Genomic DNA, 13,165 nt, shown 5'->3' on the forward strand with positions numbered 1-13,165 from the left:
GTAAAAACGCATGACTCCATTCACAATTTCAAATGGGAAAATGATGTTCTGATATTTTAGAACAATGTGTAACTCAATGTGGGGATTGAACTTGTTCTGAGAACAGCTTTCCTCAACAAAGCAATGCAAAGTTTTCACTTTGTCAGTCATTGAATTAAACTATCATTTGGTTTCTGAAAATGAGGAATGAGAAGGTGGATCAATCTTCTCATCTTTGCCTCCTATTAGATCTGGCAAATGGCTCCAGTGTCCCTCAACGGCAGCTTTGCTTGAAAGACCCGTAATTCCTCCTGATGACCTTTTATCAGTATCACTACTATTCTGTTTAGATGTAAGATACATGTTTAGAAATAAGAAGCAACAATATTACATCTGACCACTCATGTAGTGTATAAAACTCCTTGTTTTATCCAGCTACAAATTAAAAGATGACTCAACAGGTTAGAAATCCAATAAAATCATCATCAGTTAATATCACAAGTTATTAATAATTATAAAGTTAACATGCCTCCTCTCAATTTGATATAGAATATGGTATTAGCTTTACATTTCAAAGTTCAGCACACAATTATCGAGATTCAGTGTATTTTATTTTCTGTGCACTAGATGGCAGCAGAGTACCAGAGAAAGAAACTTGTACTCAGAATGTGTTGGACTACTATGACTTTTCGCTTTCCATTAGCTTTAGTTTCCACCTTCCATCCATTTGCAAACTTACTTAAAATACAGAATAGTATATTAGATTTGCTTGTGTAGTTTCTCAATATGCAGTCATATAATTTAAGGTCTTTTCAATAAGGATCTCTTAAGAAGATCCACATTGTTTCACTAAATGCATATAGTTAGAGTTTCAATGAATCTTTTTTCACCATCAATTTTTGTTTATCGTTCAATCAATGCAAAATTTTTCTGTACATTTATTTCAGAGTCAATGCTCACGTTTTCAGTTACAGTTATATTTTTCAAACCAATATTTATTTTCAGTCATCTTTTTTGAGCTTGTGCGGTAGCCGTAGTATCCCTGTAATGCGAGCAGTGCACGCGCGTTTTTAACCGGTGAAACACCGACCGACGTAACACACATTAAAAGGCTTTTGTTGGCCATCTTTTTTTAACAGGCACCACGCGAATTTTGTAAACACATTACGGCTCAGCTAATGTAATAATCGCTTTAGCTTATTAAATGTAGCTGCCATTTTCTTATTTAAAACACAGATGGTTGCTGTACAGCGTTACCTAGTATGTCAGTGTAATTCAGCTTCTAAATGAAGCTATTAAATGAAGTTTTTGTAGAATGTATGCTAAGTGCGTGCCGCATCTGAGCCTTTTAGCTCTGTTTAAATCGCGCTGTCAGTGAGTCATCATCGGATTTTAATGGACAATGGAGTCTCTTAGGCTGCTATCGGTGGATCCCCCTGACCGGGGGTCTCAGAGATGCAGACTGGGCCCGGGTCTGATGTCGTCGTTGGGTCTAAGACTGGGCTCCCCTCTGCTGGTGTCTCTTCCCGGGGGAAGCTGTCTGTGCACCGCCTGGCCCCGTCCCGACCTGGCGGAGGGCTTCCTGCAGATGGACCTGAAATGTTTCACTCCCAGCCTGATTTCTGGGCTTCCCGCACACCTGAGCTTGGACACGACTCAGCTCAGTCCCGCACCCTGCACCAAACTGAAGAGTGTTAAAGTAACTGTGGTGGTCCGGAGTCTTGATTTTAAGAAAAACACACATTTTAGCCTTGTTCACGAGCTTGTGAAGGACATGCTGACGGGTGTTTATGTCCATAAAGAGTTTGTAATAAACCTGGAGGAGTTTAATACAGATATAAGATATGTTGCTGTGCACGGCATCTGTCCAGAGTCTGCAGCTGCTGGAGTCATCACCTCTAAAATTGGTTTGGAGATAACTGAGATCCAGACAGTCCAGCGTTACAAGAGTCAAATGCAGGACCAGCACACACCCCCGCTGGGAGGACTGGAGGAGGTCAGCCTCTACTTACTGTTATGACCCCTGTTGTACTAATCTACAGGGTTGACGCCAACATGTGTGTTTTTCTTCCACTGCAGGTGAGTGCATCCCTGAGAGAGATGCTGCAGCTGCCCCTCCTTTACCCCAACACCCTGACCTCTCTGGGCGTATCCTGCCCCAGAGGTGTGCTCCTGGTGGGACCTCCTGGAGTTGGGAAGACCGTGTTGGTCCGCAGGGTGGTCATGGAGGTGGGAGCCAACCTGGTGGTGGTCAGAGGACCGGAGGTAAGAGCTGATATACATTTTCATTTTTAGTGAGTAATTTTGAGAAGTCAGTGACTGGAAACGTTTTAATTGGAAAGGACTTGGTTGTCATTTCTGTTCTCAAAAACGTTTCAAGAGATACAAAACGAATATTCTGCATTTTCTGTTTGTCTGTTTCAAGACAAAGTAAATGGCTAAATTATTTTGCTGTCAAAGAATAATTATTCCTGAGTGAGTCTTCAGAATAAACTCAACTGCACTGTACAGGTATATTTGAGTTTCTTTCATGTTTTATGAAAGTAAAAAAAAAAATAAAAATAAAAAAATAAGTCTTCTTTCATTTTTTCATTGCATCCCTTCAGTTTGAGTCAAACTCCACTTTCTACATTCATTTTATCTGATATCAAATAGATTGTAGTTTTACTTGTGGTGCTTTTTGAAATGATAACAGGAAAAAAGTGAAAATTCTTTAAAATGAACACTAGAAGACCAAAAATAAATGTAACTGGTCAGATATTCATGTTTCTTCTGATGTTTTTGTCCCGAACCATTTTAAATGTCTATAAAGAACATTTTTATGTCTATAATAATCAATATAACTATCCAACAGTGGGAATAATTATAATGTTTCAATTTCAGCAAAAAATAATTTAGATCATGTATAGTATTTTTGTCCAAACACCATAGCAGCATGAATCAATGGCATTCAAAGTTATTAGGCTGTGAGAATGACGTGAGATCGACATGTGGTGCATAAGTGCAGCTGAGTAACAGCAGTGGTCTCCTTTTGTCAGGTTGTCGGGTCACGGCCGGGTGAGAGCGAGGAGACGCTGCGGGCTGTGTTTGAGCGTGCCCGGTCTGCAGCGGAAGAGGGCCCCTGCGTGTTGTTTTTGGACGAGCTGGACTCTCTGTTTCCGAGAAGGTCCGGCTCCTCCGCGCCGGAGAACCGACTGGTGGCTCAGCTTCTCACGCTGATGGATGGGATGAGTCGGTCCGACCGCTTCCTCATCGTCGGAGCCACCAACAGGCCAGACAGTTTAGACCCGGCGCTGCGTAGGCCTGGGAGGTTTGACAGAGAGGTGCAGCGTTTTAGTTTGATACAGTCCTGTATGTAAAGTGAACGACAGCTGCAACGTGCAAAGCAAAACCAGTAAACTTTGCATTTGTCCTTTTTAAAAGGTGATCATCGGTGCTCCTACACTTCTGCAGAGAAAAGCCATCCTGTCTGTTCTGTGTGAGAGAATGCCCGTGCGCCCCACTGTGAACATTGCAGAGCTTGCTCAGATAACGACAGGATATGTCGGAGCAGACCTGAGTGCACTGTGCAGGGAGGCTGCCATGCACGCTTTGAGGGAGAACGTAAAGGTAAATGCAGAGAAAATAAGTGATCACTTTTAAATTAATTATTTGCCCAGATATAATAAATGCAGCTTACCAGTAGTGGCTTTAGTGACACTGAGCACAGCAGTAAACCTACAACAGAATGGCTTGAAAAGAGTGAAAAGAATCAATTTACTGGAACGGTCCAGTCAATGTCCAGACCTCAACAGTGGCTGAAATCTTACAGTGGAACCGTAAGAGAGCAAAGCAAAAACAAATGCATGTAAAACTTACTAAACTGAAGGAATATTTTGAAGAAACTAAAACAACTTTGAAACACTTTGAGAGAGTGATGAAGTCAGACAGACTCTGACTACTAAGAATTGTTGCTGTGAAAGCTCTTGAATCGTGGGACATAGTTTGTAGGACCGTGTTCTGTGCAGACAAAACGTCAAATCTTTGTTTTTATCCAACTTGTTTTGGATCAGGACCAATTTATGAGTTTAGTGTTCTGTGATTCATTGACATTGTTGCCTGCAGGGTTCGGGGGAGCAGGTGGTGGATATGAAGCACTTCCAGGAGGCCCTGAAGTTGGTGGGGCCGTCCTGCCTGAGAGGCAGCCTGGGCAGGACGGAGCTCTCCCCGGTGCTTTGGGAGCAAATTGGAGGCCTGGAGGAAGTCAAAGCCAAACTAAGACAGGTTGGCTCTTTAGGGGTGGGCGATATGGACTTAGAATTTTATCGCAATATCTTGTGGTGCTATTGTGATAACAGTAGCTTTTATTTCATCATAATGTATTTATTACTTCTTTATTACTTTATTATGTTTATGGCTGTGCCTGCAGGGCTCAGCAATCGTAGTGCCACAAACACAAATATTGTTCTTGAAATAGGCTTGTTCAGGATGCCACTTACTTCTATAAATGTGATTTACATCACTACATTGCCCACAGTAACTGCATGTAATCATATTTAAATTTCAAATTTATTGATATTTATTGATGCACATCACTTGTGGAACAGTGGAGAAAATAGAAAAAATAACATTCTCGATCACCCTGTCAGTTTTTTGTTTATTTACCATCAATAACTGCAGTTTATTATGGTAAGAGTAAATCAAAATTCTTATTATGATAAGAAATTTACTGTGATACACATGATAAATAATATGATAAATTTCCACCACGTACTAACTGAGTAGTGGGGCTGGATTTATAGAGCTAGAAAGGAAAAGTATGATAAAATGTTTCCATGCAACTCATAGTTAAGTAATTTTTCTCTTTAAATCTCTGCCACAGAGCATTGAGTGGCCTATAAGACACCCTGAGGCGTTTGTCCGTCTGGGGTTGTGTCGGCCGCGTGGCGTCCTCCTGTACGGCCCTCCAGGATGCGCAAAAACGACGCTTGTCAAAGCTGCTGCCACCTCGTCCCGCTGTGCCTTCCTGTCCGTCAGCGGCGCTGACCTGTACTCTCCGTACATCGGAGACTCTGAGAAAGCCTTAGCTCAGGTACTTCCTATTAGTTTCCTGAAATATGCAGAGAACAGATCGTTTTCATTTCTTCTTTGTTGCGTCTTTCAAACCATTGCATCTGTCTTTTCACGTGCAGCTGTTCCGGCAGGCCCGCGCCTGCGCGCCTTGTGTTCTGTTCCTCGACGAGATCGACTCACTGATCGGGTCGCGGTCCGACGTCGGGACTCCTAATAGCGTGCAAACCCGGTTGCTGTCTGTGCTGCTGAATGAGATGGACGGGATCGGCCTGAAGATGGTGGAGAGGAGGGGAGCAGATAAGGTCCTGCAGGCAGAGGGAGTGGAGCAGAGTCACGCAGATGACGAGGTCACATGTTGCTGACATTACACAATTTCTCATCTTCACACCGTGACTTTAATAATAAACAGTTTTTTTTTCTTTTAACAGCTGTACTGTCAGGAGGTTTGTAACAAAGATGTGATGGTTGTAGCTGCTACAAACAGACCCAGGTGTATCGACAGCGCCCTGCTCAGACCCGGCAGGCTGGACCACATCATTTACGTTCCACCTCCTGATCTGCAGGTTTGATTTTACTTTATTGAGTGCTTAATCTGCATTACGTTGTTAAATTTAGTCATAGTTATGCAGGTTTTTTTTTTTTAACTCCCTGTGGACTGAGGCTGTTTTAACATAAAGCAGCAAAGAGAGACAGAATAATTTTTACACAGTAATGCATAACAGCAACTGAGTCTTTTAATGTTAAATCTCGTGGTGCATTGTTTTTGTTACCTATGTTAAGGCTCGACTCGCCATCCTAAAAGTTTGCACAAAGTCTATGCCTGTGGATTCACACGTCTGTCTGGAGGAGCTGGCTGCAAAGACAAAGCTTTACTCCGGAGCCGACCTGGAAAACCTGTGTAAAGAAGTAAGTGTATCCGAAATGGCTTTTTTCTTTACAATTAAAAAACACACCAACAAAGATATATTTATATATTTAATTTATTTTTTTCTTTTTAGGCTGCTCTGCTGGCATTGCTGGAGGAGAACATGGAAGCGTCATCCATCCAGCAGACACATTTCCTTCGTTCCATCACCAAAATGAGTCCTTCTCTCACTGCTCAGCAGATTAGTTCATATTTAATACCTCACCAGTGATGTATTTTTATACAAAATATCAGTTTTAAAATAAATATTATGACATATAACTTTTATTGTCTGGTTTTTTTTATCTCATAAGCTTTTCAGTGAAATTAATTAGGCTATTTTTAACAATTAGTTCAACTGTCTTTCAGCTTTAAAGTCTGACCACTAGCGGGCCCACACTCTGATATTTTGTGATTTTTGTAGCTATTATCAAATAGATGCTTTATCCTTCAGCTCTACAATACAATACAGAAAGAACCATCTACTTTCCATATACCTCTTAAATCCTCTGTTTTGGGTATGTCTGGCCGTAATGATCTAAATAATATTATAATTTTCAAAGTGAGTATTTGTATCAGATCAATGCCGTTGTGATGAGCTTCATACTTTTGTTTGGTTCCTATTCCATATGTCCAGCAAATTACTTGAATTTCCTCAAGAGATGCAAGAATTATAATGGCAAATATCAATGGCTTACATTTTCAATTTGAAAATATGTTTTCATACATTTGTACCGTTTGCACTGAAAAAGTCTGTTTTCTTCTGAATACAATCGGTTTTAGCGGTATCAGCGATAACCTACGGTATATGATTTACTTTGTATCGGATCTTTGTCAAATTGTGTTTCTAGAAATATGACTGAGTGAGCGCCGTTACCAGCAAACTATCTTTGAAATGTTCTACGGTAACCTTAACAACGAGAATTTAGGCAGTTAGGAGAAAGTAAACGCTCATGAGCTCTATCTGAATACTTTGGAAGACTTTCTTCTAGTAAGTATTTTCTTGTTTGGGTGGCACTTACGCAGGTGTTGTTTTTTGTGGTTGATGATGTGTACAACAGTGTACATATTTTTGAGTAGCTTAAAGTTATTAGCTAGTCGCATTTTTCCATCTGCTGTATTTCAGTTACAAAAAGCGTTTATAAAATATTTGCAGTTAAGAAAAGCAAGTCTATGGAGACCTTATTATCCGTTAGCTATGGGGCGCTGTTTGTAAAATTACACAGTAAAAAAAAAAAAAAAGAAAAAAAGAAAAACAGTAATAATTTGTTCTATCTAGCTAGTCATAACGAAAACAATGTGCCTGTTCAAGGCCGCCACCACCGGAGTTTAGAGACACGGAAACCCGAGCTTTTATTTTGATATTCCATTTCCGCTTCCCGATAAGCCAATTTGCATATTAGCTAAGTATTTAGCTAGCAACCTAAATATGTTGTTAACAAGCAAAAATATTTGTTAGCTTGAAAACAAACGTTGTTAGTTTGGAAAATAAGTGTTTAGTTTGGAACTAAATGTATAGCTAGTGAATTAAATATTTAGTTTGGAACTCTTACAATTATAAATCTTGGAATGGCATAGTGAAAATATGTCTGAAAAATTAACACCCACATTTTTTTTCCCTCTATGACAGGCCAAATACAGCAAATTATTGCTGTTAATGTTTGTAACTTTACAAACAGCACTCTATAGCTGACACATGTTATACGGAAAGTACATAAACCAGCAAGTGAAAACCAGGCTATTTTCTCGATAGGTGTTTTGAGTATTTTGATAAAATGCCCGGATTCTTCCAGATGTTGATGAAGAGGAAGGAGGTAAGATGTTTGCTTTTTACACTTTTGGCAAGGCTACAACTGCTTGATCAGGTGTGGTTGGAATGTTTCTTGTTTCAGGTGATTCCTATTGTGGGAATCATGGCTCTTGCTGCAACAGGATCATCATCAGTTGCCATCTACTTTCTGTTCCACAAGAATGATGTGATGTGAGATTTTTTTGTTTGTTGTTTTTTGCTCTTTTTGATGGAATTTTGTCAATTAGAGCTGAATCACTATAGTCTATTGTTTAAATTTGCTGTGTAGTTTGAACAAGACTTCAAATCCAGAACCATGGGAACGAGTGAACCCATCAAAACCCCAAAAGGTATATTTTAATTTTTGAAAACAAGCATTGCCTTTCACCCAACTTCTGATATGTGCTATCTCACTATGACTTTCTGTGACATCAGAGTCAGTCCTCCAAATATTCATGGTAACAGTGACAAATACCTTAAATGAAGTCTTTCTTTTTTTTTTTCTAACATTTTGATGCAGTTTGTCACCATCAATCAGAAGTGGAAACCAGTGGAAACTCTGGAAATGGTGAAGTCCATGACCAAAGACAAATGAGGAGCAAGCATCATTTCTGAAGTTGTTTTTGTTACTTTTAGCTGACCACAGCTTGAGAGATGATTTTTTTATTTTTTATTTTAACTGTTTAATTTTACTGTCGGATGCCTCAGATACAAATATGTATTGTTGTCTGAATGTAAAAAGTCATAAACCCAGAGTACTACTCTATATATTTTCAATAAAGCTGAGCTTTTATGTGGCTTAGAAGAGCGGATGGTTTTTGTCTTCATGAAATGCTCTCATGACTAAAGCTAAAGTTACGACTGGTCAGAAGTTTCTATATATGTTAGTCATCGTAATCCAGAGTATGGTTCGTTCTTTGGATTTTCTGTTTAAACACAAAACCTGGGGGGAAATTGCATTGTTTTTTGTTTTGTTTTTCCATTTTTATGTTGATCTGCCATCTGGTTTTTGATGGATAAAGGAATCTCTTAAGCTACCGTTGTTCATGACTTTGTGAAAGACATGCTGAGGAGTGTTTGTATCCATGAGGAGTTTGCAATGAACCTGAAGGATTTTAATACAGATGTACTCGCTTGTGGTGTCCTGTGCCAGAGGTGTCGAACCTCCTGGAGTTGGAAAGCCCGTGTTGGTCCACAGGGTGGTCATGGAGGTAGGAGCATTTTCATTTTTACTGTGATTACCAATCAAGTCAGTGATTCTGAAACGTTTTCCAGTTACCGACTTAAAAAAAACATATTAAATGAATGTGCTGGTTAGACATTGTTGTCATTACTCAAAAAGAAGTTGTTCTTTAAGTCTTTTATTTTCTCATTACACCTCTTCATTCTGATGTGTCAAAATCTAGTTTGAAAAAATTCAACTTTCTATATTTATTGTATCTGATATCAGATATAGATTATAGTTTAAATTGTTACTTGGAACGAAAACGGTAGAAAGGTGAAGTCTACTAATGAACTTACATGGTGGGATTTTCATATTTCTGCTAATGTTCACTAACTGGTGCATCCCTGAGATCAACAATTAATGATTAAGGGCATTTAAGTAACAACAGTGTTCTCCTATGTCAGGCTATAAACAAATCAGTTTTAAAATAAATGTTATTTTTATGTAACTTTTATTGTGTCATTTTATTGTCTCAGCATTTACCATGACATGATTTTTTGCTCTTATTAACAGTTACAGTTATCTTTCAGCTTTCAAGTGTGACCACTAGAGGGCCCTGCACACTGGTATTTTGTACCCGTCATGACCAAATAGATGCTTTGCCCTTCAGTTGTACATTACAATACAGGAAGCATCTTGTGTCTACGTGCTTGTCACCTCGTAAACCCTCCCGCCTCGTCCTACATCTGTTTGTCTCCTGCTGTGCAGGACTCAGAGACTTTCAGGAAACTCTGAAGCAGCAGGTAAGACATGTCGCACTGAACTACTTTGGGGACCTTGCCTCTTCCTTTAGAAAGGCAGAGACTCAGACTGAGGATGTAAACAACAACAAGTGAAAACCAAACTATTTTATCTGCAGGTGTTTTGAGTATTTTGGAAACATGTCTGGATTCATCCAGTTGTTGAAGAAGAGGAAGGAGGTAAGACGTTTGCTTTTTACTGTTTTTATTTGTGCAGTCAGTCTGCTCCTAGTGAAGATCAGATGTGGTTGTTATGCTTCTTGTGTGTCTGTTTCAGCTGATCCCTCTGGTGGGATTCATGGCGTTCGCAGCTACAGGAGCCACATCTGCTTCCTTGTACTTTCTGTTCACCAAATCCGATGTGATGTTTGGGTTCCTCTTTTTTTTTTTTTTTTTAGCTCACAATTGATTAAATTACATCAATTAGAGCTGAAAGAGTATAATCTGTTGTTTTACTATGCTGTACAGTTTGAACAAGTCTGAAAACCCAGAACCATGGGAAAGACTGGACCCCTCAAAGCCCCAAAAGGTGTGTTTTAATTTTATTTATGCTTTATAGGATTCTACCAGCTGTATTCATTTTCATAAGGGTTTCAGTTCTCTTTATTGCGGCACGTAAACAAGCGCTGCTTTCTACCCTGCTGCTGATAGATAGTGCTGAGTCACTATCACTTGTACCAACCGTCTTCTGTGACATCAGACCCAATCCTGGTAATAGCCAATACCTATAACAAAGGGTCTTCTCTCTCTCTTTTTTTTCTGTCTGTAACATTTTGCTGCAGCTAATCACCATCAATCAGCAGTGGAAACCAGTGGAGACTCTGGAAATGGTGAAGTCCATGACCAAATAAAGAAAGAAGAGCCAGTATCATCTCTGAAGATGTAGAGTCTTGACTACTTGCCAGGCCCCCTCATCAGTCTAGCAGAATCCTTTCTGCACAAACTAGGACGCTTTGACACTCAGTGTGCGGAAATGCTTCTGCTCAACTGGTGGGGCTTCACCCCTGCTCTGTAGCGGCAACACAAGGACATCTATCCACAACGACAGAAAAAGAAACGTCTGAGATTAGGACAGGTCATTTGTTTTTGTTTTTGTTTTTATTGGCTAACCATAGCTGGAGAGATTAATTTTTACTTTATCAGCTGTGGTTCGTCTTAACTGTCAGATGCCTTTGGTAGGAATGTTCATTGCTGTCTAAATATAAAAAGACACAAACCCAGAGTACTGTACTGTATATTGTCAATAAAGCTGAGCTTTTATGTGGCTTAGAAGAGAGTCTTGGCGATTCGGTGTCAACATTATATTTGCGGCTTCAAACAAATGCATACAACCTATTTAATATTTAATGAAATGCCCCTTAGAAAGTTGAAGAGAAACGTGAGCTTTGCAACCATCAACAGAATTCTGTCAGAATATTTAATATTCTTATCAGAATTGGTCGATTTCATTTAAATTGAATTATAGTCGACACTTTCAATATGATTAAGGAGATAACTTCACTCATTATGCTGTAAGGCAAAGGAACAACCCTGCAGCACAATACTACAACTACTTCACTTTACAGTGTTTAGGGATAAAACCATCACTTGACCTTGATGCTGGTGGCTGCTGCCTCTACGTGATCTACAAGATGAAGGAAAACTATTATGTGATTAGTCATAAATTTGAAGTCGGGAACTACAATCACAAATGACAGAGGGATTGAAGACTAAGTCTAACACAGTAAACAATAAATCAATCGCATGATAAATTAAAATGAGCATAATCATTTTCATTTGGACAACAGTTGCTAGGAGATGCTCCCCTTTAATAAACTTGAAAAGCCAGGATTTTGAGAAGCACTCCAAACATTTGACACCTACAACAAAGTAGTTACTTTGCACTACCTGCCACTTTTGCCTGTTTTTACTGTCTAAGCTAAATGATTATTTCAAATGCAATTTTGGTTACAGACACCTCACAATCCATTTTAATTACTGTTATATTGTTTTATTAGCTTATTTTGGATATTTCAAATGTTTTTTTTAGTTCCAGTGTCAAATGTTCTTTAGAAATGAAAGGTTTTTCTTAATCTTTGAATATGCTTGCATTAATGAGCCCTTATCATTGTTGTTATGTACAATAAAAATGTTGTCAAAATGACAATATTTTTCATTTATTGCGATAATTTATGAGACAGTTTATTGTCTTCCAAATTTGTTATCCCGACTGAAGACTTCCTGGGAGTTCTGCACTTCAGTTCATGAAATGTCCTGGACAGACAGAACTTTGTTGTTATTGTCCTTGTCCTGGCCACAGGTTTTGACCAATTTTCTTTCATATTAGGGTTGAAACCTGCTCACAGTAGGCCGTTCTAGCAGGAAATTGATCCCAAGCAGTGCTCAAAACTGGTTTTGCAATGTATGACACAGGCTAACATTAAGCTTCAGGACAGTTGATTGTCCTGCACTCAGCTTTATTGAAAATTTCTGGTTTATCCCTGAAACCCTAAACCAGCCTTTTTAAATTAACTCTAGCACTTTTGATAGAAAGACAGGTCAAATATCCAGCAAAAATTATGCAATGGGTTTTTTGTGGCTACCAAAAGAAGTATTTGATTATCTTTAGGGACATTTAACCACATTTTAGCAAGGGTGCATGGATCTACATATATTCACGGGTGCCAGTTTAGTTCTGGTTCTGCAGACAGTCGATGCATTCAAACTTGTTTACCCTGGGTTTTTGGTTGTATGTCTTCTCAACAAATGCCTCAGATTAATATCCATAGTCATGATGACTGCATGTAAACTGTGGGAGTTACAGTACACACAAACCCTCCTGCTCTGTCTTAGTTCAGAAATGTTAAAAGGGGTGCAGCCTTTTCCACTTCAGTCACAGTGACTCATCAAAAACAGGAAAACGTATGGGTGGTACCCACAACTGGATTGTTTTTCCTTAATAAAACATGGAAATCGACAGCAACAGCTAAATACATTTCCTCAAACAGACGTTTTTAAATTAAACAGTTGAATGTACAAGTGTCTTTGTGAAGGACACCTGTTGTCCAAAACTGAAAATGAAAATGATCCAAAGTGAACACTTGGTTATTTTTTTTTAATCAGTCATGCATCTCCTGCAAAGGTATAGTAAATACTTGGACACTTCTGAAAGGATTCCTCAATTGATGTGTGCTACTCGTAAACAATAGCAAAAAAAACAAAAAAAAAACAAGTATGCCTATTTTTGTTTTTTAGGGGAAATGTGACTCGAGGTAGATTTGTTACTTAAAGTGGCAGCAACAACAAACAGCTTTCACACTTCTGGCTCTGGTGTGTGAAAGATCCAAATCTATCAGTGGCCATTTAAGAGGCGTGATCAATACAGTCCTGCAGAAAAAAATCCTCACTATGTTCAGGAATAATTAACTGGAAACTCATTTTCCCTTTTTTTTTTTTTTTTTTGGAGTATTTCCAACAATTTTTTTCCTCAGAGCAAC

At 39.0% G+C, this 13,165-nt stretch overlaps 3 protein-coding genes across 3 annotated transcripts; all 3 read left to right on the top strand.

The window, feature by feature from the left end:
* Window positions 1–1,055: 1,055 nt before the first annotated feature.
* Window positions 1,056–6,217, top strand: afg2b (AFG2 AAA ATPase homolog B). Its single transcript, XM_015014251.1, has 10 exons — window positions 1,056–1,975; window positions 2,059–2,244; window positions 3,018–3,302; window positions 3,403–3,588; window positions 4,084–4,242; window positions 4,841–5,050; window positions 5,151–5,378; window positions 5,460–5,594; window positions 5,812–5,937; window positions 6,030–6,217. The coding sequence occupies exons 1-10, from the start codon at window positions 1,382–1,384 to the stop codon at window positions 6,165–6,167; spliced, it is 2,247 nt and encodes a 748-aa protein (XP_014869737.1). The 5' UTR covers window positions 1,056–1,381; the 3' UTR covers window positions 6,168–6,217.
* Window positions 6,218–6,373: 156 nt separating this feature from the next.
* Window positions 6,374–8,531, top strand: LOC106934390 (normal mucosa of esophagus-specific gene 1 protein-like). Its single transcript, XM_015014252.1, has 5 exons — window positions 6,374–6,926; window positions 7,689–7,749; window positions 7,828–7,916; window positions 8,014–8,074; window positions 8,245–8,531. Exons 2-5 carry the CDS (start codon window positions 7,711–7,713, stop codon window positions 8,317–8,319), a joined length of 264 nt encoding a protein of 87 aa, XP_014869738.1. The 5' UTR covers window positions 6,374–6,926; window positions 7,689–7,710; the 3' UTR covers window positions 8,320–8,531.
* A 948-nt stretch (window positions 8,532–9,479) lies between these two features.
* Window positions 9,480–11,832, top strand: LOC106934391 (normal mucosa of esophagus-specific gene 1 protein-like). Its single transcript, XM_015014254.1, has 5 exons — window positions 9,480–9,692; window positions 9,809–9,869; window positions 9,967–10,055; window positions 10,158–10,218; window positions 10,472–11,832. The coding sequence occupies exons 2-5, from the start codon at window positions 9,831–9,833 to the stop codon at window positions 10,538–10,540; spliced, it is 258 nt and encodes an 85-aa protein (XP_014869740.1). The 5' UTR covers window positions 9,480–9,692; window positions 9,809–9,830; the 3' UTR covers window positions 10,541–11,832.
* The last annotated feature ends 1,333 nt before the right edge of the window (window positions 11,833–13,165 follow it).

The sequence above is a fragment of the Poecilia latipinna genome, unplaced genomic scaffold (assembly GCF_001443285.1).
Source record: "Poecilia latipinna isolate Pla-1442-1.1 unplaced genomic scaffold, P_latipinna-1.0 Scaffold1800, whole genome shotgun sequence".
NCBI classification, from domain to species: Eukaryota; Metazoa; Chordata; class Actinopteri; order Cyprinodontiformes; family Poeciliidae; genus Poecilia; species Poecilia latipinna.